Source organism: Apiospora marii (genome assembly GCF_038362585.1).
Source record: "Apiospora marii strain CBS 49790 chromosome Unknown utg000005l_segment0_segment0, whole genome shotgun sequence".
NCBI classification, from domain to species: Eukaryota; Fungi; Ascomycota; class Sordariomycetes; order Amphisphaeriales; family Apiosporaceae; genus Apiospora; species Apiospora marii.
The window spans coordinates 5406326-5431439 of record NW_027117377.1 but is presented as its reverse complement, the minus strand read 5'-3'; the positions used below and the strand labels follow the sequence as shown (position 1 = coordinate 5431439).

At 51.6% G+C, this 25114-nt stretch overlaps 9 protein-coding genes across 9 annotated transcripts; 7 read left to right on the top strand and 2 right to left on the bottom strand.

The window, feature by feature from the left end:
- Positions 1 to 119: 119 nt before the first annotated feature.
- On the bottom strand, positions 120 to 2798 carry PG985_009596 (uncharacterized protein; the record flags this gene model as incomplete). The annotated part of the gene is made up of 3 exons (XM_066829364.1): positions 120 to 742; positions 804 to 1144; positions 1255 to 2798. The coding sequence occupies 3 exons, from the start codon at positions 2796 to 2798 to the stop codon at positions 120 to 122; spliced, it is 2508 nt and encodes an 835-aa protein (XP_066684276.1).
- Positions 2799 to 4297: 1499 nt separating this feature from the next.
- On the top strand, positions 4298 to 8006 carry PG985_009595 (interferon-induced GTP-binding protein Mx2; the record flags this gene model as incomplete). Its single annotated transcript, XM_066829363.1, has 10 exons — positions 4298 to 4473; positions 4530 to 4743; positions 5371 to 5402; positions 5447 to 5648; positions 5706 to 5963; positions 6019 to 6120; positions 6178 to 6232; positions 6283 to 6355; positions 6405 to 7257; positions 7308 to 8006. The coding sequence occupies 10 exons, from the start codon at positions 4298 to 4300 to the stop codon at positions 8004 to 8006; spliced, it is 2664 nt and encodes an 887-aa protein (XP_066684275.1).
- A 1405-nt stretch (positions 8007 to 9411) lies between these two features.
- PG985_009594 (histone H2A.Z) lies at positions 9412 to 10397 on the top strand (the record flags this gene model as incomplete). The annotated part of the gene is made up of 3 exons (XM_066829362.1): positions 9412 to 9522; positions 9958 to 10089; positions 10209 to 10397. 3 exons carry the CDS (start codon positions 9412 to 9414, stop codon positions 10395 to 10397), a joined length of 432 nt encoding a protein of 143 aa, XP_066684274.1.
- A 2573-nt stretch (positions 10398 to 12970) lies between these two features.
- On the top strand, positions 12971 to 14065 carry PG985_009593 (uncharacterized protein; the record flags this gene model as incomplete). The annotated part of the gene is made up of 1 exon (XM_066829361.1): positions 12971 to 14065. One exon carries the CDS (start codon positions 12971 to 12973, stop codon positions 14063 to 14065), a length of 1095 nt encoding a protein of 364 aa, XP_066684273.1.
- Positions 14066 to 14468: 403 nt separating this feature from the next.
- Positions 14469 to 15119, bottom strand: PG985_009592 (uncharacterized protein; the record flags this gene model as incomplete). Its single annotated transcript, XM_066829360.1, has 1 exon — positions 14469 to 15119. The coding sequence occupies one exon, from the start codon at positions 15117 to 15119 to the stop codon at positions 14469 to 14471; it is 651 nt and encodes a 216-aa protein (XP_066684272.1).
- Positions 15120 to 16958: 1839 nt separating this feature from the next.
- PG985_009591 (uncharacterized protein) lies at positions 16959 to 17945 on the top strand (the record flags this gene model as incomplete). The annotated part of the gene is made up of 1 exon (XM_066829359.1): positions 16959 to 17945. One exon carries the CDS (start codon positions 16959 to 16961, stop codon positions 17943 to 17945), a length of 987 nt encoding a protein of 328 aa, XP_066684271.1.
- Positions 17946 to 18754: 809 nt separating this feature from the next.
- On the top strand, positions 18755 to 19831 carry PG985_009590 (uncharacterized protein; the record flags this gene model as incomplete). The annotated part of the gene is made up of 1 exon (XM_066829358.1): positions 18755 to 19831. One exon carries the CDS (start codon positions 18755 to 18757, stop codon positions 19829 to 19831), a length of 1077 nt encoding a protein of 358 aa, XP_066684270.1.
- An 830-nt stretch (positions 19832 to 20661) lies between these two features.
- PG985_009589 (uncharacterized protein) lies at positions 20662 to 21845 on the top strand (the record flags this gene model as incomplete). The annotated part of the gene is made up of 3 exons (XM_066829357.1): positions 20662 to 21402; positions 21517 to 21664; positions 21727 to 21845. The coding sequence occupies 3 exons, from the start codon at positions 20662 to 20664 to the stop codon at positions 21843 to 21845; spliced, it is 1008 nt and encodes a 335-aa protein (XP_066684269.1).
- Positions 21846 to 22937: 1092 nt separating this feature from the next.
- Positions 22938 to 23996, top strand: PG985_009588 (uncharacterized protein; the record flags this gene model as incomplete). Its single annotated transcript, XM_066829356.1, has 1 exon — positions 22938 to 23996. One exon carries the CDS (start codon positions 22938 to 22940, stop codon positions 23994 to 23996), a length of 1059 nt encoding a protein of 352 aa, XP_066684268.1.
- Between the last annotated feature and the right edge of the window lie 1118 nt (positions 23997 to 25114).

The window sequence follows — 25114 nt, the reverse complement described above, 5'->3', positions numbered from 1 at the left end:
TCTCTCCTTTTTGTTTCCCGGTTCATTCCCAGAGTACCTATATCGACATTCATTTCTACGTCAAATTGGATTTCGAATGCTTGTCGAGCAGAACACATACGTATCCACGCCTATCTGCTTCATGCATACAGTGCACCAGCCTCTGGCTCTTGCACATCGTGGTCCATACTTCCGAAGCTCAGATGCATGACCGACTCATCTTTTTCGACGGACAACTTCCCTGCTAGACCATCCGGCATCGACGTAACGCCCCAACGCACTGGTCGCCTGGACACAGCTATGAGGTACTCTTTATCGTCCTCTGTCCATGTCGGATCGCTTGACAGAGGCACAATCTGGACGTAAGGAGATTTGACCGCCGATGACCTGCCACCTTTCAACTGCTCGTTTGGAAGGTAGGTTGGCGATGCACTGGTACTTGTCTCTGAGCAAGGTGTTAACATGATTCCGAACCCCATGAAAACAGTCGAGCAAAAGTACTGGAAGTATTGCCTACCTTCAGATGCTGGCATTCTTGGGACGTGGCAGGCCGCCGAGAGAACGAGCGAGTTGGTGCCCCCGAAGACCATACCACTTGGTAGTTTTGTTCCTTTGAAGAAAAAGGGGGACAGGACAAATATAGTCCCGAGAATAAGCAGGATCAGGAGACTCGAATCGGAGTAGCCCGCGCCGATGAAGGTATCCTTAGATAGATGGAAGTCTTCCTGCAGAACGCTGTTGGTGCTGTCCTTAAGGTTTTGTCCTGACACCCAGTTAGTCCCGATACTGTATGTTTGTCATGCCATTCTGACTTGAACACTCACTGCCGTCAATGATGGAAATGAACAAGCTGTTGGACACTAGCCAGTGGAGTATAGTACTCGTAGTAATCAGCGGGACGCTGTACTTGTATGGAAGCTGGAGCCTGTATGTCGAGGTCTGCCGCCCTTCGGGGTACGATACCCGGAGAGGTTTGTAACCCAGGCTGTACATGTTCCATTCTTCTTCGGCCCGCAGCCGTGTATGGAGCATGTTGATGACGAGGTAAACAAATGAGAGAATTAATTGCGGCATGTTTACACATATCAATGTCGAGATGTAACCTAACCCATCCAGGGCTTTTACCGGCCTTACGTTTTCGGACCGGCCAAAGTCTGCAAACATACTAGAATGGTGGTTAGCATGCGAGTCTTGCAGCGATGCACATCGAAGGGTGGCAGGATTCTGGGTAGGACTCGTGAGTTCCAGACAGGAATAACATAAATACCCACGCACCTTCCGTCTCCGAAGGTTTGGGATGCGACCAAAGCAGTTACAATCCCGGCCAGTGCAATTGAGCTAGGGTAATAGATCTGAAACCAGGTGCCTTGGGGGACAGTGGATAGTAGCCGGCGGTGGTGTTTCTCCCACCGGCGAGGCCTGATTGAAGAGACGAGGGAAGTATTATCAAGGGCCACGAGTGCTTCCCGAGGTGAACATTGCAAGCTTTGGCAGTCCCTATCATTGAGGGTGGCGAGGCCACGGGTATGAATGTCCGGGCGGGTGATGAAAGACTCAATGGCGTCCCCGGGAGTGACAAGAGAGGCGTCTTGCTGATGCCACAGGACCGCAACACATGCTGCAATCTTTACCGCGACACAGACAAGAACCGCCAGGAGCAAGTCGTTAGCCACCAGGACCTGACATGAGTCCACCGGTTTCGCCAGGCAACCTTCGAATGCCAGCTTGCGTATCAGCCGTCCGTAGCCATACTTGGTTTCGTTGCCAGCGGTGGAGTTGTGTCCGTCGTCTAGTAGCAAGACGGTCGGATGCGCAGTTTCATTCCAGGGGTACTTTGTCAAGAGCCGCGAGCAGTTCTTGTAGAAAGGATACTCGCATTGGCCCGAGAACCACAACGAGTTCACCTCATCAGCGGGGACGCGGCTGTCCCACATGTCGTCGAGGCTGCTGTTTTTGAAATCGAACACCTGGCTTCGTCGCCACCCATTGGTATTGTCCGTTCCACTGGAGACGGTGAGGATTAAGTCCGTGTATGTGGATCGATACCCCGGGGACTTGTAGTCTTCGAGGCATTCATCCACTTTTAGCCACTTCCAACTCGATCCTTGTAGCGCTATATCATCCATGCGACGCTGTATCCCCGAGTCCGGGTTCCAGTAGTCTGCCAGTTGGATCGGCGTCCCGTAGCCGTCGACATATCCTTGATACAGCGTACTGTTGGGGTTCCTGTACTTCATAGTGGTTGGATCGTAGACCTGCACGGGCGAAGACGCGCCACCCGGCGTCAGGCTAGCTCCCGGAAGCATGAACGGTGCGTTATTAGTAAACGCTGATGTCGCGATGGTGAGATTGAATTTCTCGCCCTGGTAAAGTGTGTTGTAGATGGCACTGTTGAAGAAGAGGTGTATCGGGATGCTGCTCAGGAAGAGGATCAACCAGCAAACCCTCTTGAAGTAAGGAAGGGAAGGGAGGTTCCCCCAGGACGGCAAACCAATATCGAGAGGACGGAGGAACATGTGCGCCCGGTCAACTTCTTTGCGGGTGGGCGAGGTGGTGATCTGCATGAAGAAGTTGGAGGAGGCCAGGATCCCCGTGGAGACGATGTTGACAAAAAGATGCATCATGATACTGATCCTGGAAGATTTCGTACATTGGCCTTGGTAGAGCGTGGTTGATCTAAGCTTCGAGCTGTCCTGTTTGTGGGCCACTGAGATAGAAAGGCCAACCAAGACGGCCAGTCCGCAGACCGAAACCAGGACCACATTGATGGCACCAGTACGACGCCATCCCTTCTCGGTGAAGGCTTGTAGGACCTTCATTTGGTCGTATTGAGATGTTGTAGAGCCAAAGAAGCGGCTGGTGGGAAGAGAGATGCCGAACTTGGCAGTGTGGAAGATTTCGCATAGCCGAGCAAAGCTCTTCGTTCTAGATGGTGCGCTGTCTCATGAATAGACGAAGTCTTCGCATTCGAGAAACTCGGGGACTACCGGTGAAATTCCTGTGTTTTGCTCTTCTCCTTACTTGGCCAAGCCACGCTTTGGACATGCAGGCCGGTGGCACTCAGCCTCACTAAACAACAACAACAGGGCCCTTCTGTGGATTTTGGATGCGCAGATCATGATTTCGCCATACGGCGCTGCGCTACCGTGCCGTTCAGCTACTTTTCAGGTAATGCTCTCTGCTCCATACATAATATCCCCTTGATGGCGAGAACGCTGCTTTTCGTACAGTACTTCCCTTAGATAATTGATAGGCCAGTTTATCCAATCGGGTATTCCTTTCAACGGAATAAACGTTATGCCAATAGCACCAATTGATCCCTGGTATGTATAGTACAGCATAATCTGGTGGGAGCAGCGTTCTCGCCATCAAGGGGATATGTATCGTGGCTGCTAAGCTGAAAACACTCAAGGACAGGGTTCTTTTCTTTGTTGAAAACACCACATTGATCTGGCGCCAAGCCTAGTGGCACAACTAGCAACGCCCAGTCGCGCCCCGTCATCAGGTTTGTGCCGTGTATCGCTCCGCGGAGAAAGCCTCGACGGGCCAGTCCGTAGACTCATGAGCAACAACATCATGTTGAGATCGAATTCTTAGGCCCATTCTTTGCTGGAGATGGCTCAAACAAGAAGATGCACTGATGTGTACCATATTACCCAGAAAATCGAATGAAACTTATCCCTCAAGCAAGGCAGAAGTACAGTTGATCTTTTGTGTAACGTTGTCACTAATCAACCCTGCCTGGTGCACTCCGACTGCCGACCAGACCCCAAAGACCAGCCTAGAGGCGTTGCATTGCTGCCAGGGGTACTCCGCAAGGCGCAAGTAGCAGCCTTACCAGCTACTTTTTGAACACTCTGGACCCTTCGACGATTCTCTAAAGAGACTCAGATTCTGAGATCAGACTTTTCCTTACCTCTACCTGTTATGATTCCTTATTACCATTTAATTCACATCCATATGTCGCTCAGTAGATTTTGGTCCGTAGGAGAAGGTGGGTCTGCTGGAGACGAGACAATACCGCTTAGTACTGTTTCCGGACGGCCGGTGGTCCCCCGCGAAAAAGGCAAACGAGATATCATGATGAGGCCTGTCACTTTGCCCCTGAGTTACGTCCGATCGCTTCGGATTCCTTTGGCAATGGTCTGTTTAATACCTCAAACGACGGACTCGGACTCGATGGTACGTCAATATCATTCATGAGCAACTAAATTCACCTTGGGTTCTGCTTACACCCCTGAAGATTGTTTTCTCCGTCTTGATCATAATCTTGGATTTCTACCAACTGATACGACGGACTTACCCACGGCCGCCGGGAATGTCCCTAGAGATTGAATTGGTGGTCGAAGCATTCCTTCCTGCGCTAGGAATAAGTCTGTTTACCACTGACGGGTGGAGGAGCACTGGCATGTGGAAGTGGACGGAGCTCGTGGGCCAGTTAGGCCGCTGGGAGGGTACTCTCCTGTACCTTGTGGTCTTGTCGATCCTACTCATGTAAGTAATGTGTCCCATGGCTAAGGCCGACGATGCTAACTGCCACGCGCCGGCAGTCTGATCAGCCTTTGGGTTACCGTGCGGCTTCTGATGCGTTATCCGAGCCGGTGGCTCCATCGCAAGGAGTACTACAATCGTGTGCCCACGATCGTCTTCACGAGATCCGGCAACCCAGTCGCGATTTATCTCGACGGCAACGTCACTCAAATGTCATCCGAGCCGAGACGGTCGCCGCTTGATGGCCTACTGGATCGTGCGGAGACGAGAGAGGTATGAGTTTTACATTTGCTACTGTATTTTCTCTGATACGTTAGCTAACTGCTCAATCCCAGTTTGTGTGATGCATTGAAATTGAAGGGAGGAGAAGCATTCGTCAAGGACAACTTGGTTATTCAAAAGATCGAAGTCACGGCTTGGTACAACTTTCCCGTCTCTAGTAGCAAAGTTTGCTGAATAACTATTCCCGCGTTGGTCCGCAAACGTGTTTCCCATGGGCCTGTGCCAAAGGGAAACGGAGACTCGTGGGCTGAGCTGGGGAGTCCAATACAAAAGCGGTGGTTACAAATGACTTGATCTGGGTCTATCATTTCTCTTTTCAAATGTAATTACTTTGTGGTAGAAAGCAGTTGGCACGACAGGTGCACCGTATTAAATATGTTGATGCCATATTGCGTCCCAAATCAAGGAAATTGTTTTTCACAACCCAAGTTACCGATCAGCCAAGACAAAACTTTTTACTACCGGGAGCTGGTAATATTTGTGTGACGCCAAGATACATATATATTGCCAAGGTGCTCCGTTGATGCCTGGCTCAGCTGTAATTTGGACCTGTAAAAGTGCATTAACTGAGGTGAGGACGATGTGAGTCTTGTCTCTTGAAGTACTGTACTTGTCAAGGTACTGCAAAGGTCCTTCGCCCAAGTACCTAGGTATGTTAGCCCAAAGCCATTGCAATACAAAAATTCCAAGCCAGCCCACCTTCACCGAGGTTTAAGCTCCTGCTTCATTCTTTCTTCAACTTGCACCCAACCTTGGCAACCTTCACGAAGCAGAAGAGGAAACAGCCTCTGGCCAAGATGGCGAAAACCGAGGTTGGTCTGGGAAACCAGGCTACACTGACCAAGATCGATAAGTTGCGCGAGTTGAATGTTGGCGCCCTGATCCCATTGCCCCAGGTGAGCGAGATATTCCACTGACCCGACGCCGAAGTCGACTAGCTAATATTGTGATAGCTCGTCGTTGTCGGCGATCAGTCGAGTGGAAAGAGCTCCGTTCTTGAAGGCCTCACAGGCTTTTCATTCCCCCGCGCCGCAGGCCTCTGCACTCGCTATGCGACTCAGATCACTTGCCGCCGGGCCGCCGAGCTGTCCATCGTCATCTCAATCATTCCTCGTCCCAACGCCGACGAGGAAACCAAGAAGCAACTTCTTGAGTTCAAGCACGAGCTACCCGAGATGAACAATGACAAGCTCATCAAGATTTTTGACGTGGTAAGTCGATGCCTTTCCACGCTTTGGCAGCACTAACGTAACATTGATATTCTAGGCCAGCGCCGTTATGGGCATCAAAATGTCAAAGACCGACACGCACGACGGCCGGGCTGCATTCAGTCAAGATATCCTGAAGATTGAGATCTCTGGACCTGATGTATGTCAATCCTGAACCATGCTTGCTACCATTGCTAATACTAATGCCTGTCTTCAGCAAGACCACCTCACCGTGATTGACGTCCCTGGCATTTTCCGCGTGGCCACACCTGGTAAGTTGCGGCCTAATTGGTACTACTCAATTATGCTTACGTCTACTTAGGACTTACCACCGAGAGCGACATCACCCTTGTTGAGAACATGGTCAAGTCCTACATGAATGACCGAAGAACCATGTAGGTTTCACGGGTTCCTAAAAAAATACCGTTGCTTACAATTGTACAGAATCTTGGCCATCGTCCCCTGCAACGTCGACATAGCCACACAGGAGATCCTGAAGCTTGCCGAGAAAGCTGACCCGGCCGGTGTCAGAACCATGGGTGTGCTGACCAAGCCCGATCTCGCCACAGAAGAAGCCTCGAAGGATACAATTCGCGACCTCGTCCTGGGTAAAAGCAGCAACCTGAAGCTGGGCTACCATGTCGTCAAGAACCGCGGCGCTGATGACCGCAATTCCACACTGTCCGATTGTCTCGCTGCCGAGGAGGACTTCTTCATGGGTTCTACATGGTCATCCATCATCGATCACTGCGGAATCACTTCTCTCAAACCGAAGCTTCGGGCATTACTCATGAATGTCTCCAAGCAAGCGATTCCGCAAGTCAAGACTGAGATCGAGCACAACCTGCAGGCTTGCAAAGGCAAGCTGGGAGCCATGGGTCCAGCTAGAGGAGACGATCAAGCCCAAAGACTCTATCTGACAAAGCTGGCCTCGAGTTTCCAGGGTGTTACCACAGCCGCCTTGAATGGTTACTACGCCAGCCACAAGATCTTCAAGACCGACCCGAACTTGAAGCTGATCACGAGAATGATGAAGCTGAATGAAGACTTCTCCAACACTTTCCAAGATCGCGGCCACAAATTGTGCTTCGGATCTGGTTGGGTCAATGATGACAACGAAGACAGCGATATGGTTAACGTGGACAATCTCTCACTCGAGGTCCTTTCGGGCACGTACCCCGAGCTTTCTGACATCCTCCATGGAGAGAGCTACCTTTGCCCTATGCCCTCCGACAGCCCGATCATGGGTTTTATCGAGGACGTGTTTGCCTCCAGCCGCGGACCCGAACTTGGAACGGTATGTGACCTATGTGATAATGAGGCGAGTCTTTACTTACAATCGTCTAGTTTGGCGGAACTGTTCTGGCTACGGCGTTTGCGGAGCAGACCGAAAAGTGGGAGGACCTTGTTCTTTCGCACACCAGTAAAGCCATCATTTTGGTACATGACTACATCTTCCAACTCTTGGGCAAACTGTGCCCGGAAGAGCAAGTCAGAGAGCAGCTGTGGAATGAGCATCTGGTGGACAAGCTATGTGATGCATACCGCCGTGCCATGACCCACGCCAACTGGCTACTGGGAATGGAGCGCGGAGGCCGGCCGACTACATTTGACCGATACTTCAATGCCACCCTCCAGCAAAAGCGGGGAGAGCGGATGGTGGAAGCGCTGGTGAGCATGGCCAGGCCTGTCGACGTGTTCAAGGGCGGCGCCGAGTATGTCTCCATTGAGGACATCAGAAGCCATGCACAGGACAAGAACAACGCGCACCAGGTTTGCGAGGACATTCTGGATACCCTGATGAGCTACTACAAGGTTTCGAGCAAGCGCTTCGTGGACGTTGTCTGCCAGCAGGTCGTCTTGCACTTCCTCCTCGAGGGAGAGGACAACCCTCTCAAAATCTTGGGGCCGGAGCTGGTCATGGGTCTCAAGCCCGACGAGCTCGAGGCCATTGCAGGCGAAGACTCCGAGTCGAAGCGACAGCGCAAGGCGTTGGTGGGTCGGAAGGAGAGATTGGAGGCGGCGCTGAAGGTGCTACGGACTTGAGACCAATTGGTTCCTGTGATAAATGAGACACGGCGTAACGAACATGACTTGTAGATTTAGTAGTTGGCAGTTGACGAACTAATGGATGGTCTGCTTTGCGAAATTGTTGCTTGATTTACGATTTACAAGTTGGCCCTGCTGTCTTGGACGAATTGCACGCGACACGACTTGCGGTTGGGATAAGGATTATGGGCCCGATTACATGCTAACTCCACTCTGGACCACCGAGTGGTCTCACCTTGGCTGCCAAGAAAACACACCGAAGATCGCTTTTGGGGTGAAGGCTGATGCGGGGCTGTGGCTGCTAGCCTGGCGAAAGCCACAGCTCGGCCTCCAAGTTTCCAGTGCCTGAGCTCCAAGCCAAATAGCCGACGTCAAGTTGGCAGTTGAGATATCAACGCCGTTCAGCATAACTTCCACATACCGCCCCTGACACTCTGGAAACCGCTCTGAGGCCATTATACCAGGTCACAAGCATCATGGAATCCCTCCAGAACGGCCCAGACCCCATAGTTGGGATGCTACTGCCGGCTGGGTTTTGCCCTCCAGAGAGCCTCACAGGGTGATGGCAAGCACAAGGTCAGTTGCATACCCCCTTCCTCAGCTTTTCCCCGGGCAGAAACGGCAGGAACGGTAAATGGTACGTTTGTTTCATCTGCCGAGTGTATTTTGCACTTTTTACCTTTTCTCTGGCTCCAAGCGAGGCCCTTTTCTTCTGGCATACATGGCTTCGTATGCTGTGCTCTCTCCTCAAACTGCGCCCTTGGCCCATCTCGGCAGCCGGAGTTTATCCGCCCGGCCCAGCAGGTTTTTGGAAACACTCCAAGGCAAACAGCTTTTCCCCAGCCGGACCCCTCATTGGTCCAAAACCCACCGAATGATGGACAAGCCGCCCAGCAGCCCGGGTGCCTGCCTGTCTGCCTGCCCGCCTGCCCGCCAAAATATTTTTTTGCAGTGGTTTTTAGGTGCCCAGCCCAGAGCAGCAGCACCTTAGCCCGGCGGCCGAGCCTGCTAACGGGAACGCCCAACCTGCTAACTGCCTAGCCTGCCTTGCCCGATTTGGGGGGATTTACTTGGGGGACTTGGGCGTTTGGTGAAACACGATTGGGGAGCGACCTCCCATAAAAACAACGGGCCAATCCACGAACGGGGTGCACCTGCAAGTTCAACGCAACGCAAAGCAACGTTTTCCTACGCGCGCCGCCATCTGATTTTCTGACGACTTCTACGCCTGGCCTCCACGAAAAAGAGCCTTTCCGACCACCACCACCACCACAACAGAACATTCGCCCTGCCAATTTTTCCATCGACTTCACAACCGCTTCGATTTGTTCGATAATTGGATTTTGATTAATCCATTCCAACCTACCAAACACTTATTTTCAACGCGCATATCGATATCAAAATGCCGGGCGGAAAGGGCAAGTCTTCTGGTGGAAAGAGCTCGGGTGGAAAGACTTCTGCGGTCGAAGGACCCAAGAAGCAGCAGAGCCACTCTGCTCGCGCCGGTCTTCAGGTTAGTTCTCACGATTTTCTATGAAGCCCTGCGGCCTCTTCGATATTTTTGCGCCCTTGCGATCGCGGTTTTGAGCTTCCGGAGCTTCGACGACAACTTTGCGCCCCAACCCCTCGACCACGATGACGACGACGCGTCAACATTTCGACCCGATTGCTCCTTACGACATGGTGCACCGAATGCATCACCCGCTGCGTCGCGTAGATGCAACTGTTGCGTCGATGCCTACGATTTCTTGACCGGTGTTCCGCGAGCGACATCCGACCGCCTGATGCCAGAGCTTAACTGGAGCTGTCCCCGCTTCCCGACAGGCTTTGGGCAGTCTGAAGCTGTTTTTCGGTCGCCGAATCTACGAAACTACACGATGCGCAATGCCGAGAGAATGCTGCAGGCGCCATATACGAACGACCTATACTGACCACCATGCGTTTTTAGTTCCCTTGCGGTCGTGTCAAGCGATTCTTGAAGCAGAACACCCAGAACAAGATGCGTGTTGGTGCAAAGGCTGCAGTCTACGTCACGGCTGTGCTCGAGTATCTGACTGCCGAAGTCCTGGAACTTGCAGGAGTGAGTCATACCTTTCTTACCCGTGTTGCTGCCTATCCCATCCCATATCTCGCCATTGGCAGCCCACGTGACATGACATTTTCATTGTAAGAAGACGAAAGCTAATGAGAAATATCCAGAATGCGGCCAAGGACCTGAAGGTCAAGCGTATCACGCCTCGCCACCTGCAGCTCGCCATCCGTGGTGACGAAGAGCTGGATACCCTTATCAGGGCTACCATTGCCTTCGGTGGTGTCCTGCCTCACATCAACCGCGCCCTGCTACTCAAGGTTGAGCAGAAGAAGAAGGCCAAGGCCCAAGAAGTGTAAAGGCTTATTCTTCTTCTTTTCTCGTTCCTGAGTTTTCCGGTGTTTTATCTGAATTGTCTGGTTGGTCTCGGTTCGTGGGAACAGGTTTCTGCTTCATGGAGTGAAGGTTGTGGCAAAAGGGTGGCGCCAGGTCAGCGCCAAGTCAGGCTGCTGCGGTTAGCCCACCGCCCGAAGAAAAAAAAGTTCACGAGTTGGTCGAGGCTGCGATACGGGTCCTCGACCACGGTTGGCTGCGCTGCCAGACGCTTGGTGGGGAATATCATACATGTTTAATGGTTCTGGTCACGTTGTCGGTCAATGCTCGATTATCAGCTACTGATATAGATATGCTGGGAAGCAAGGTGCGAGGCCATATCATCTCCACTCTTGCCTTCTGAGAGGCATCAATGTACAACACAGGCTTACGGTTCGTCATGGGCGATTCCTCTTTTTCTTTTCTTTTTTCCTTCTCTTGTAAGGTGATGATGATATTTACGCGGTACTCAATCTACGAAGACATACTCTTCTCATAAAAATGCAACTCAGATATCCATTCGTTCGCATGTCATAGTCTACCAGATGAGCGCTTTGTTGGGGTTTGTCACTCAAAACAGTGACGGCCGGATATGTAATTCAATTGACGGCATTTACGCCCAGACGGTGGTCATAAGCCGCGCACTGGCACTGCTGGTAAGTCCAAAGCTCTGTCAAATGCCAGCCACCGCCATTTATGAAACGCCGTATCACCAATTGAGTTTTGCGACGCCTGTGCTCTAGCGGCTCAGTTCTTATTGCAACCTCTGTTTCTGAAAGGTGAGTACGAGGACTACCATTTCGCTTTTGTGGCAATGGATGTTTCTCGTCTGTCATTTGAGCTGGACGGGATGTAGTGCATCGTGGAATGCTGCTACCTTCCGCGTGTGCCAGCGGCGAGGCGAGGATACGAAGGACACAGGCCTACCTTACCCACCATAGAAACCAACGCAGCAAAGACAACTGACACAGCGAAGGCCTGTGAACACATGACGTCTGAAGTAGTGAAGATGACTTCATTCAAGAGGGAAAAAAAGGGAATTGGAGAGAAGCTCTTAGATGTGACGATGTGTATGGACAGGCAAGGCACGTGGCTACTACCAGCTCACCAGGCAAGCGATTGCTGGAATAAACCGGACTTCGTCCAGTGGCACCTGTGATTATTCCACTTATTCCTACTAGTATAAACGGAATAAGCGAAATGTAATAACTGATGATTGTAAATCTTTCTTTTCGAAGAGGCTTGACCGGTTTATTCTTTCAGGGGCTTGCCAGGGTCGGATGTGTACAAGAGGTAATCGCCAACACTTCATAGGGCAAATAGCGTGGGTTACCTACCAGCTTCATGCACGGAAGCAAGCATCCAGAATGTGAGAAAGTGAAGGTGCATTACTAATCACATGGGATGGTGAGTCAGGAAGTCCGGCAACTACAGAAGATGGTAGAGCCGACAGAAGCAAGCGGAGGAGCACAGCACGCAGGACAAATATCCACTACCTGGGGACAGATACTCAGCTGCAGAGGGGCTTTCGCGCTGAGGGCAAACAGGTTTGGTGACATAGCCAGTGAGAAAACCAGGCGTGTCGACTTTTAAGCAGATTGTTGGTCAAGACTCTCTCTCACTGGGAGGACCGTCGTCTGCAGCCCACTGGCGGTGCTGCTCCCCCACGCTACACTGCTACTTCTTTCACTGTAATCCCCCAACACCAACTGAGGTCCTGCACTGGTAGCACCGTATAGGCAGTCTAAAGCATTGAATACATTGTTTATAGCCCCACCTTACTACTATTCCACCTTGCGTGGGGTTCACTATAGGTAGTGAACTAACTCCTCCCGCCTATCTGAGGCTTGCCTTCCACTTTCACATCCATCAACTGGACTGATCTTTTCATCCTTCTGGACCTTGAAATTTTTTCATGGTTTAATCATTCTGGTCACCCAAACAGACGAGAGGGTCACCGATGAAAGGTGAATTGATTGACAACCCATTCCTCTCTCGTCATTTCGTACTTCATTGCCAGCTACTACTCAACCAAATCCTTCCCCCGAACCACCCATAATTTCTTTTCCTTATGCTGAAAAGTGAGAAGCTGATGAGCTGAGTGGTAAGTTAGTGACTATTTTCCCATCCTCAATTGACCTCTGAGGCAAGACACATTGAAAGTCATGGGGTTTCCGGCCTTTTCCTTTCCTACACCCACACAGCGCACTACTGGTCGTGCCAGTAAATCCCCGATCACATTGACTCAGCTAAATGCCTTTTCAGCCCACCTGGAATCCTCTTCTGATAATTCGTAACAGTCACTTTACTTTCTGAAGCCAGCTGCTGAGACCAGGCCGACAATTCGTGTTTTCTGCAAGGTACGTGACAGCTAGTGCCCGATTGAACTTCCACTTCAAGCACAGCACATCCGCTTGGCTTATGATGCGGAACCAAAAACAGTCATCTTCATTGCATTGAAACTGACATCTCCATTTCTTTCGCAGATACATTGCTTATACTCTTTCGCACTACACATCCTGTTTTCGGTAGCGCAGTCAGTTCTTGGAACGGTTCAACAATGAATCCTCGACAGAACCTGGCCAGTCAGGCTCCCAACTTCCCTGCCCAGCATCATGGTTGCGATGACCAGCCTGGTACTACCGAGAACAATGAGTCGTTCTCGCGAGAGAGCTCATGCACCTTGACCGCTGAGGATGATGAGCTGGCCTACCTCTTCGTGAGCGAGAATCAGCAGGCCGAGAACCAGCAGACGAAGCCCATGCCTACTACGATGGAGGCTGAGAGTGCGGCGCTTATCGAACGGATCGAGGCTGATCCTTTCCACACTCCCACCCTGCTCTCGGAGGCCAAACGGATCCTCGAGCTGCAGCTACAGACCGCTGGAGACAAGACCTTGTCGTTTTTGGATAAGCGCCCGTCAACAGCACCGTTCATCGACGACATGGTTCGCAACATGGACAAGCGCGAGCATATTTACGCGTTCCAGACCATGAACATGAACGAGCATGTATACGCATTTCAGAACATGCACCAGGGAGCATGGTACACAGTCGAGGCCTTCTCTTGTCCTCTTTCCTTGGCCGCCTTGTTCCTCGCAAAGCACGCCGCCCCCGACAGGAAGCTTCCTGACGCCGTCACGAAGCAGCTGCAAGTTCGCGGCCAGGCGGAAATCGGCCAATGGGTGGAGAACTCGGACAAGTTCGCCAACGAGCTGGCCTACTTTGAGTTGGGAGGTGGCGTGCCTGTCCCGTCCAAACTCTTCCTCCATGAGGGTCGCCACTACCATCACGGGGTCATCGTGAACGACCCCCGGCCTTTCGTGGAGAGCGGCTACGAGTTCAACCGGGAACTGCCTGAGCCGTGGGAGACTGCCGCCCTCGAGATGCACTCAAATTCGGACGAGGCGCTGGAACGGTTGGGGTACGGCGAGATGATTCCCGAGAGTGACCAAAGACGCGCCTACGGGAACGTCGACCACGATGTACCCGCTGCTGGAGGAGAGCCTTATTGGCACGCAGGAGCAGGCTGGCCGCTGAACCTCGCGGACCATTTCTCGCCGCCGGGCTGGGCACCCGAGCCGGAATTCGCGTTCTTTGGAGATGATCGGGATGCTGCCTTCATGGATGCCGTCCTGATGAGCATGCGTGGGTAGCCGGCCTTTAATGATGACTACACGGCTGGGTGCTCACATCCCCATTCGCCGACTATGGGGCATAAGGAGGGATGGGATTCGCGATTTGTAACATAGTGGCAATCAGAACTGATATGCCAGGGCCATTATACCGCTTCTGAACTCAGGTTCTACACAGAAGTCACACATCGCAAAGGGTTCGTTCTTCATAGGCTTGCTTGGGTAATGCAATGAACACAACTAAACTCATACCTCCGTACATACCTCGTTCTTGTGATCCTGGTTCATACCTGCAACTGTGAGCCTTTACGCGACTGTGATCCGAATCAATATCTGTCATATGAGATGTAATTACCAGTGACGCCTGATCCCGAGCACCAATCAATCCATGAAACCTTCTAAACAAGCCATAATCGTCTGTCTTCTACTTCGCCGATTGCCGACTCCATCGAGCAGGATATCCTACTTCCACATCGTACCTCTGCAGGACCGCGTGGATATTATCGGCCACCGCCTCGCAGGCCTCGGGGTACGTCAACGCGAGCCTCTCAATCTCCCCAACTTTCTTGCCCAAAATGCCAAACGACACATTCTCCTCCGTCTTCAACGTGGCGACCAGAGCGTCAGGAAGGCTGTCCTCGGTGTACTCGCCCAAAACGGGAGATGGACTAGGCGCCGACGGCGGTAAAGCTCCTTTCTTGGTAATCTGGGCACCGAACCCGTCCCCAGCGCCGCCACCGGCCGCTTGCTTGAGTAGGGACTCCACAGCCCTCTCGAGTTCCCGCCGCGTACTCTCGCCGATCTGACCCAAGGGCCGCGACCACCGCCAGATCTCGATCAGCCGCTCCACCTTGTCCACCACGTTTCGGCCCACTTTCTCGAGATCCCACGGAGGCGGCGTTATATGGGGATGATCATGGTGCACGGCGTGCTTGAGGATGAACCGCGCGTGGTCTGCCAGCAGTTTGTTGCACATGCGGTCCACCACTTCGGCGCTGCGGAGGCTCATGAGCCCCTCCTGGCTCGAGGCTCGTCTTGTGAGTAGGTTTCGGCCCATCATGGCCGTTACCGACATGGTTGACGCCATTTCTTAATGTAACAGGTTGTAATAGGTTGGTAGTAAGGCCTCCAGGGCTTTTTAGGAATGAATTGTATACAGTATAAAGGATAATTGAAAGTAATTCTCGAAAGTAATTCTCAGTGGTAGAAAAGGTAGGAGCGAATAGTAACGTGAGGTTGCGGAGTTCTGGCCGGGTGACAAGGAAAATGAGGTTTTAAAGACTGTTTTCGAAACAATACAACAGAGGACGTCATTTCAACAAGAACGCTTTTGGTACACTTCGTCTATTTATAGAACCATACTCGCTGCTGCTTTGTACGTTGCCGGTGGCAAAGAGTGTCTTTGTCTTCGAAACGTACCTTAGCAGATCCATCCCCGGTCGACTTCCTTTATCTAAGTTGGTAGGGAGGACTCGTATTGACCACTCGTGAATGACGAATTCCGCGAACAGACATATCGTGAGATGGGTTCTCCCTTGCTACGTTTTACCTTCATTTTCATAGGTGCAGAATCAAGCCATTTCCGTACCCCCCGTGCTACGTTTGTAGGTCTGGCTTTGTGCTGAAGTAGGAATCACTATTCAATCCACGTACAGGATGAGACGCCAGCAGGGAGAGATCAATATGGCTTCCTCTCTGCTTGTTATGGCGATACTGATCCCCACCAAACACACTGTGGTAGTTATCGCAAAGATACAACAGCAAATGTTAAGGGAAGCTTGATAGACGACAACAAGCACACCATAACACAGCATTATCTATGTCAAGCCGTTGATGTTTCCCATAAACAGATTACTCGTATTACTAAGGACTTCAGCACGTACGGTGATTTACATGGCTGGGAACGGATATCTGCTTTGCTACGATTGCCACACCTCCGGAATACCAGGCAAAGCACACGGCTATATAAACTAACCAGTGAATCACGTAATTGAAGGGACAACATAATGAACTGTCATATATATCAAAAGACGAGGGGGTTCAGACGGTCGAATGAGCCGGTAGTAGTCCAGAGGAGCACATCACGGCATGGCAGAGCCAGCCGGGGGATGTCTATCAGGGACAGCACGGAGGTCGGAAAGACAGCTTGGTATGAGCTCAAATCAATAACACACTTATCACAGTATCAACTAATTGAAAGATAAGAGCTTAAGCGGGGTGTTGCTCGGCCAGAATGTTATAGCATCCCAGGGAGCTCCTGAATAGGTGCTGGTTCAGGGCATAGGGCTTGTAACAGAGCATCAAACCCCCCATTTTATAGGCCTAACCACTATCGTCAACTTTGTCGATGCCTACCGGCTTGCATTCAATGTTTTCGGTCTACTTAGGTACCTAGACCAGAACAACTTTCCTGAATTATGTCACATAAACATCTTCCTCCATCCTGTCAGGAAAACATCAATCCCAAACCACAACCGCAACCATCCTCCCACCTGATCCTCATCAGAACATCCATCGGATCTCCATTGCTTCCACTATTCACAGCCACATCTGCAGTTATCTTATTCTGTAGAAGAGATTGCATTACCAGGTCTCGTGGCAGTCATTTCGCGTCGCTTGAGCATTTCATGAAGTTCCAGGACTTCACTCGATTTGCCAACCGAGAATAAAACATCCACCACAAACATATTTCATCCACAACGCGTCGTTGGTTCCCCCACAACCCAAACTCATCAATCAGAGTTGCTACAAAAGGATAACTGAACAATTTGTTTTCTTCCAGCAACAGATTGCACTCCCGTTACACTTTTGCGAAATCAGATCTCATCAAGCAAGATCTGGTCGTCAGACAAACGCCAAGCACACCAATCCCAAACACAACTCTCCATTACTACGAGTTCCTTAAGTCACGAAGATGGCTACCTTAACCTGTCTCCACCGCCTCCCTCAGGAGCTTAAGGATATGGTGTGGGACCAGGCGCTGCTCGAAGAGGTGGAAAGCCGCTTCGTACTCGTCCACCGCGCCTCAATGAAGGTCCTCCCGCACAAGAACACCACGCCGAGCGCCATTCTGGGCGTCGACAGGGAGAGACGCGCGTACGCTCTCAAATTCTACGACCTCAAGCTCGACGTCTGGACGTTCGAGACGAGCACGAACTACGACCGCGTGTTCAACAACTTCCTGCGTTACCCACATGGTCTCGCGAGATACATGCAGCAAGGCATTAGCCCCTTGCGCATGGCACAAGGCGTCTATGGCCCCGAAGCGCGGCGCATTATGAACGAGAGTTTCTGGCAATCCCACTTGAGGGCCGACCTCCACGAAACAGTCATTACGCAGCTTACGAAAAGTCCCGCAAATACACCGGGAAGTCTGTCGAAGGGCACTGTCTATCTGAGCAGCCAGTTTGATAAATTCACCTTATCGAACAACATCAAGATCCGCCAGCCCTTGGGAGCATGGAATGTCGATCTCTGCGTCTACAACTTTCTCCGAAAGCACGAGCGTCGCGTCCTGGGAGCTACGCGGAACCTCAACGAGTACGAGAGCCATCATATGACGGTCCGCATACCAAAGCAGGCCATGGAGCGGATCCGCCGGGTCGTCCATACCTACTACATCAACGGTCCCGAGCCAGCACACGTATGCGGACAAACGCGTATGCGGGAGCGCCAGTGGAAGCTCGGAAGCTTCAAGGGCGCGAACCAGCTGTATACAGCCAACATGAAGCACATCCCGGCCGACAACCTGAGATTTGAGGAGTCCCAACGCCTCGTCGAGTGGAAGCGGACAGGACCGACAGCCGCTCTACCCTTCGTCTGCGCGTGTGGAGAAGAGGATTCGGAAGACGGCAATGAGGGCTTGGGTATTGAAGTGGCAACTCCAGACGAGCTCCCTTGAACCATCGTCAAGAGTACACGCTGCCTCGCGGAGAGATACACACCACAGAAGGACACAGAGGCCAGCACAGTAAGGAAACCCAAGAGACGTAAGTGTGATTCCCCCCATCAATGACTCGTTGCAAGACACTGACTAACCTCTATCAGCTTGCCACTTAATGTAAACTATGTACTACCACCACATCGACACATCACCCGACGTCTTCGACCTCATGCTGCTGCTCGAGACGAGAAACACATTTTTATGTGTGCGTCCTTATGAGAGTCATTACGTTCCTCGCTTTGTTTTCTAAGAGTCCGTCTGTTCTCTCTCTAGCAGGTTTTCCCCCTCCCTCTTTGGACCTAATTAGATCCAGACGGAGTTAGGGTTTTTTCCCTCCCTGCACTGAGAGACATGAGAGGCATATGCATTGAGAGCGACAGCGCTCAGATATGAATTGGGATAGACCATCACAGAGTCATGAATGGATAAATTAGTTAATGCATATGCGCTGCCAATTAAGTGCAAATTGGAGCTTGACGAGGAAGTCACTGAGTAGTTATGCTAGTTTGTAAATGCCCCAAGCAATGAGACACAATTATTCTCAATCAGCACTATTTTGATTGTTTTTCGCGTCCTTGTATTCAAAACTGTTCCCAGGTTGCTACCGTTGCTACGCGACTGACTTTCAAATATTATCAAGCAACAGCCCCCTCCATCCATTCATAAGCTCAGATCAAGCAATCACTCTCCATTACCAAAAATAATTCTGGCACATCTACGCACTCTCGTTGCCATCATCACACATCATCATTCATCCGAGAAACAAGATGTCGACATTTCATTGTTTCGAGCGTCTCGCGCCTGAGCTGCGCCAGATGATCTGGGACCTCGCCTTGCGCGAGGAGACGGAATCGCGCCTCGTCATCGTCCACCGTCCCACGATGCGAGTGATGCCGCATCCCAGCCTCAAGATGACGGTCATGAACGCCTGCCCAGAGTCGCGAGAGTACGCCCAGGAGCATTTCTACAAGGTCAAGCTCGATGTTCGCACCCTGGTTCCCGCCACCCTCAGCATTCCCTACGAGCTCGCGGCGTTCGTAAGCAAGCCTGCCGCCCAGCGTCCATGGTACATTGGAAGAGACTTCATGGGTATATATAGCGGTGACTTCGGTCAGTGGATCCAAGCCGAGTTCCGATATTACTTTTGGCTCTTTCAGTTGGCGCCCAAATTCCGCGAGGATGTCGCCAAACTGCTTCGGACGCCAGGCCCCGGGATGGCGGTCGCTGGTGACGCCAGATCAGGCATTTGCAAGGGCACCATCTTCCTGAGCCCGGAGCACGACCTTTTCGCCCTGGGTCAAACTTTCCACTTGCGTACGGGTACACGTCCCAACCCATGGGGAATCGATCTGTGCGAGCGGGCCTTCTTGCGCGACCAAAGGCACCTCGACTACGCTCAGGCTCAGGACCAGTTCGAGCGAATCGTCTTGGAACGGCCGTCCCCAGCTCCGTTCACCGCTTGGAACCCCAATACCGAGTTTCTGGCGCGCCATATCGCCGACAAGCTGCCAAGAAGCGTGAGGCAGAAGATTCGGCGCCTCGTGAATCTCCATACCAACCACACAGCAGGTAGTCCACTGAGACACATCCACGAAGAACAACCTATGCGTGCCCGCGACTGGGATCTGAGAGCCTTCAAGGGCGCTCACCAGCTCTACACGGCCCAGATGGTTGCTGTCCCGTCCGATGGCAGCCAGGGATACCAGAACCTCCTTGAGTGGAAGCTGGTGGAGGACGCAAACGGCAGTGTTACCTTCAAGTGCATCTGCGACAAGGGCGACGGACAGAACAGCCAGGGCAATGGTCCAGATGAGGATGACAATGACCATGCGGAGGAGGATTAGTAAGGGTAAGTTTCTACGAGTAAATACCCGCTATCTGCATCACAGGCCTCCGGACGCTGGCTAACATACTTCTTCAGTCCACCCACTGGCCATGGGATCATGCCCCATGCGGGTAACACGATACCGCATGGTAGGCAGTGCAAGTAAGGATCTACCACTAACAGCACCATTTCATATCGAGAGCTGTTAGTACTGGTCACTACCCAATATCAGAAAGTCATGAAATCAGATGGAGGTGAAGATGGAGTGCGACATGCACAGATTCATTTGCTTCATAGTAATGCGATAAGAGCCTCACATGCCTGTTTTGTTTTGGTTCCTTCACAAGCAATGAGTAAAACCCTTTGTCAACCCATATACGATATCCACTTACACGTCTCACGTTGATATATTGGACCTACGTCTTTGTGCAATTAATATTTTAGTCGTGAGCGCCAGTGTTTCTCGAGGGTTATCTTAGCTGTAGCAACGCAATGGGTGTCCACAAAGTGTTCTATAGCGAAACGATGGGTTGTTGATTTAACCTGACTCGGTACCTACAACAAGAGCTGATAGGAGCTACAGGCTTCAATGATAACCACTATTGCATCTTATCTATAGAATCTGCTTGCAGTTCTATCATATTGACTGGACATTCAATTTTCATCCAGCCGCAGCAACTATCAAAAATGCGGTTAAAACAACACTCAATTTATCATTGCTACACCAAATATCACTTTCACAGAGAAAACTCTGTGGAATTGACATCGCATTATTCTATTCGCACCAGATCATCCTCATACAGTACCATTGCTTCACGTCGCGAGCTGCTTGAATCGTTGATCGATAAGATGTCCTTCACCAAGTTCCTAGAACTCGCTCCAGAACTCCGTTTCAAGATATGGGACGAAGCCCTTCGACAGGAGATGGAGGACCGCCTCATCTTGGTTCACTGCGCCACCATGCGCGTAATTCCCCATCCGAGCGCCCGAAGCCTAGTAATGAACGCGAACCATGAGCCCCGCAACCACGCCCGGACCTTTTACTACGATGTGAAACTCAAGGTCTGGACCGCGGAAGTGGGCGGTTTGAGCGTCCCCAGCGAGATCATCGAGTTCACCAAGACGTCTTCAGGTCGGGCGTACACTCGCGACACCCACCCCAGAAGCGCACATCAAGGCCTCGTCGCCGCGTACCTACGACTCCCCGTAGCGGTCGATAGGTGGATGCTTCAGCTACGACATGAGTTGGAGACCTCTGTCCGGCGACTACTGGCCACTCAGTCTCGGCAATCGGGCCACAGGCGCCCCAGAAGACAAGGCTGGATCTTCGTCAGCAGCCAGCACGACCGATTCGCATTGGCCGGTACGACACGCACCGACAGCCCTTCCTGGAATGGGAACTCCATCGGCCTGTGTGAGAAAGCATTTCTACGAGACTACGTGTGCGGCCCTACGCGCGAGGCCATGCAGGCGCCCATGGGACTTCCGTCTCCGTCGGCGCTACAGTGTGACGGCGTCGTAAACAACTTCCAGGCCCGGCATATGGCCGACCGACTCCCCCAGCCGGTCCAGACGCGGATCCGGCATGTCGTGTGCCTGAGAGACCAGTACCGGCTGCGGACCAGCGGTGCCATCCGACACGATTGTGGGCCCTCCGAACTCTATGAACTCCATGCCGGGAGTTGAAACCTGGACACGTTCAAGGGCGCCTGCTTTCTTTACACCGGCTACATGGACACAATCCCCGCTGGCAAGGATCTCCTCGGTCCCAATAAGCTGGTGGAGTGGAAGAAGAGCGGGATGGACAATGGCCGTCTTGCCTTTACTTGCTTGTGCAAGAACACTAAAACATGTAAGTAGAGTACCGCCCCCTTCTCTTCGACAAGTCAACAGGTTATTAACCAACTGCTAAAGGCGGCAATGCCGCTGACCGTGGCGACGACACGACAGCCCAACCCGAGAGCGCCCTGGAGGATGGCGAAGATGTAAAGCATCAGACCTCTACTGGCGCCAACGAGGTGCACGATGGCTAAAGGAAGAAGAAACAGTGCCAGGGGATGATCATTGCGGCATACCCTCCCGCTAGTATTGCTAAAGGCTCAGCATAGTATCAGGACCACAGGCAGAGATTGTTGGAATACAGTAAATTGAGAACACGAGAGATACATCATCTTCTTGGGTCTAAAGGTCATCTCACCTTATCCGAATCTCCTTCGATCCCAAATTGTATCGGACAGCAACTATTATTCCTCCACGACAATTGATCAGATAATCAGTGGAAGTAATGGATCAACAGTACAGTCAAGGTCGCCGGAAAGATGGAATCTTGGACTCTTCCCATTACGTGTTTACGTCGTTTTTTCCTGTTCTTGTTATCTGCGTCTTTGATTCAATAGTTACGTTAAACTTGCGAGAACGTGTCACAACGTGAGATATCTTGACCGTGGCAACCCAATGGGCGTCTGCACAAGGCTCTACAGCGAGTCTGTGCAAGCCGAGTCACCTCTCTGTAGCAGTCTATTTACCTGCATATAAATCAAGCGCGTTGCCGTAGGATTGCTGTAACTGTCATTTTGTAGTGGGGTGAATGGTTCTACTTGGCCCGTATTTTTAGAAGCTTGTGATTAGGTGCTATAGACACTGAAGGTAACCGCTATAGAAGTAGTTATCGCACTTCTGTTTCAGAGACAACTTAAATTAAGTATCCCACGCGAGCTACACAACATCTCTTTACAGAGTAGCAGGCTCTCGAGAATGTCCGCGCACTAGACGAAAACTCATTAAGCTGTTTTTCCTCCATCGTCACTCCATCTAACAACATTTCCTCACCTAACCCATACCAACCACATTCAACCCATCGTCAAACGACCATAGACGAAGTTGCTTTCAGCACCAAGCCGAACCAACAGCGTCGGTTACCGCAAACCCATCAACGCCCAACTTTCAGCATACCGTCCGAAGCGTTAACTTCACTCGAAATCTTATTGTCGACGCTGCTAGTTAGAACTCGCAGACTTCTGACACGATTGAGATCGTTGCCTGTCCCCTCGTCGATAGAGAGCAAAACCAGTCCCCCCTAAGCATAAGGTCCCTCTTCACTCCTGCGATCTACCTGGATCACGAAGATGTCGTTTCCCCAGTTCGCAAAGCTCCCTCCTGAGCTCCGACACATGGTTTGGGACGAGGCCCTCCGAGAGGAGATAGGATCCCGACTTATCCTGGTTCACCGCACAACGATGCGTGTGATCCCGCACAAGGGAACCCAGAGCCTCGTCATGAACGCAAACCGGGAGTCGCGCTACTACGCCCGACTGATGTACTACGACGTGAAGCTGGATGTTTGGACCGTGAAAGTGGACCTTGATGTTGAAAACGAGGTCTACGAGTATGATCGCAAACCTGCAGGCCAGCACTACACAGCCGGGCTTTTGCCCATGGGCGTGTACAGCGGACTGTACGGTGAGCTGCGACGAGCTCAGTTCACTGCCTCCTTGTGGTTGAATCAACTGCGACCTAAGATCCAAAGCAGCATCAATCAGCTCCTGAACACCCATTCCGCCCGGAAGCTGGACGAAGAGGAGGGATCCCAGCAAGAAGGCTGCATATTCGTCAGCAGCCAACACGATCGGTTTGCCCTGGCCCGAACGACCCGTACAAGCGATGCTACGAGCTGGGGTGCCTGGTCTGTCGATATGTGCGTGCGAGCTTTCATGCGCGACTACGTGTGCCGCGACATGCGCCAGGCAATCCAGGACCGCACGCGCCTGATGCAAGGAGCCCAGGAAGCCAACGACGATCAAGATCAAGATGCGAGCCCCGTCGACTACTTGGACCAGTTCCAGGCAACCCATATGGCCGAACGCTTGCCCCGGGCCGTCCAGCGTCGGATCCGCCATGTCGTCAACCTCGGCCCACATCCTCGGCTGCAGACGACTGGTCCCGTCCAGCACATCTGCGGGCCGTCCACGCTCTACGCTCGGGATTGGAAGCTGGGCACCTTCAAGGGCGCGCGATACCTGTACACGGGCTACATGCTCACCATTCCGTCGAGCATGGACCTCCTCGGCCCGAACAGGCTGGTCGAGTGGACCAAGACCGAGGGCGAGAACGGCCGGCTGGGCTTCTCATGTGTTTGTGAGACTGAGGATGACGAGGATGGTGGTGATGAAGGCATCAACGACTAAATAAACGGTAAGACTCCCAAAGTCACTGATAATTTCATCATTCAAGATCGATAAGCGCTAACACATCTTGCTACAGTGCCATCTTCGAGATTTCAGAAGGATTGCATCCGATATAGAACGCGTTGAATGGGCTTTCATATGATCGTACAGATGGTATGGGCTCAAGTGGTTTATGTCTGTCCTGTATGCGAGGGAATGGTGGCACGTGCATTGTACGCACGTGACGCCCCTTTTCGAAGGGGGCTGGCACCGAAAGGCTGCACCAACAGAAAGTCCTAAATTGAGAACAACTTGGATCGATCGGTAACCTAAGTATAATTCGACCTCTTCTCGTCCATCTCCGACAATATACTGACCAACCGCCAGGATCGTGATGTTACAAATGTCGGAGTGCTGTATGATGAGAACGCAAGAGGTGCGCCTTTTACTTTGGGTAGCAAGTTCTCTTGGATTATCCAAGTTTTGTTCGACTTGGTATCACAACGAGTAGCAATGAGCATCATTCGGCGGTGTTCCAAGCTACATCAGAGATCTTGGATATATAGGTAGACGAGATGAATCGAGTCAAGTTGTATTCGAGTGTTGTTTGGTAATTGATTGGTTACCTCATTCTTATTCCATTGGTTATTTTATATTATTCCAGTGGGCACTCCACGATCTCATTAGGAAGGGAACCCTACACCCATACGTATTCCTGATTATTCCAGCATGTCAGCTGGAGCATGGATATTTCTGTGTACATGTTGACCCAATGGAGCAAGTCTGCGGATGAAGGTCCCCAGATGGATGGTATCATGGACTGTCACCAAGAAGGAAATCGGATGATAGGATGCCTCTGAGCGTTGGTATGTAGCAGCGCATTATTTTCGACTATTGCGAGTCTGTGTTCTCTATTTTCTTTGATTCTACCATTGGTCAGCCGTTTCCAGGCAAAGTGTTTGTCAGAAGACAGCTAGCCCCATAAAGTAGGTCGAAGCCCGTCTCCTCATGCCCGTTCTAACTACGAGTATCAAGGCATGCAAAAGCTGAACACTTACCAATTCGCCTCAGGCGGGGCATCGCCAACGGATGCGGAGGGCTTGTCAAGCACTGAAACCTCTACCACAGCACTTCTTCCC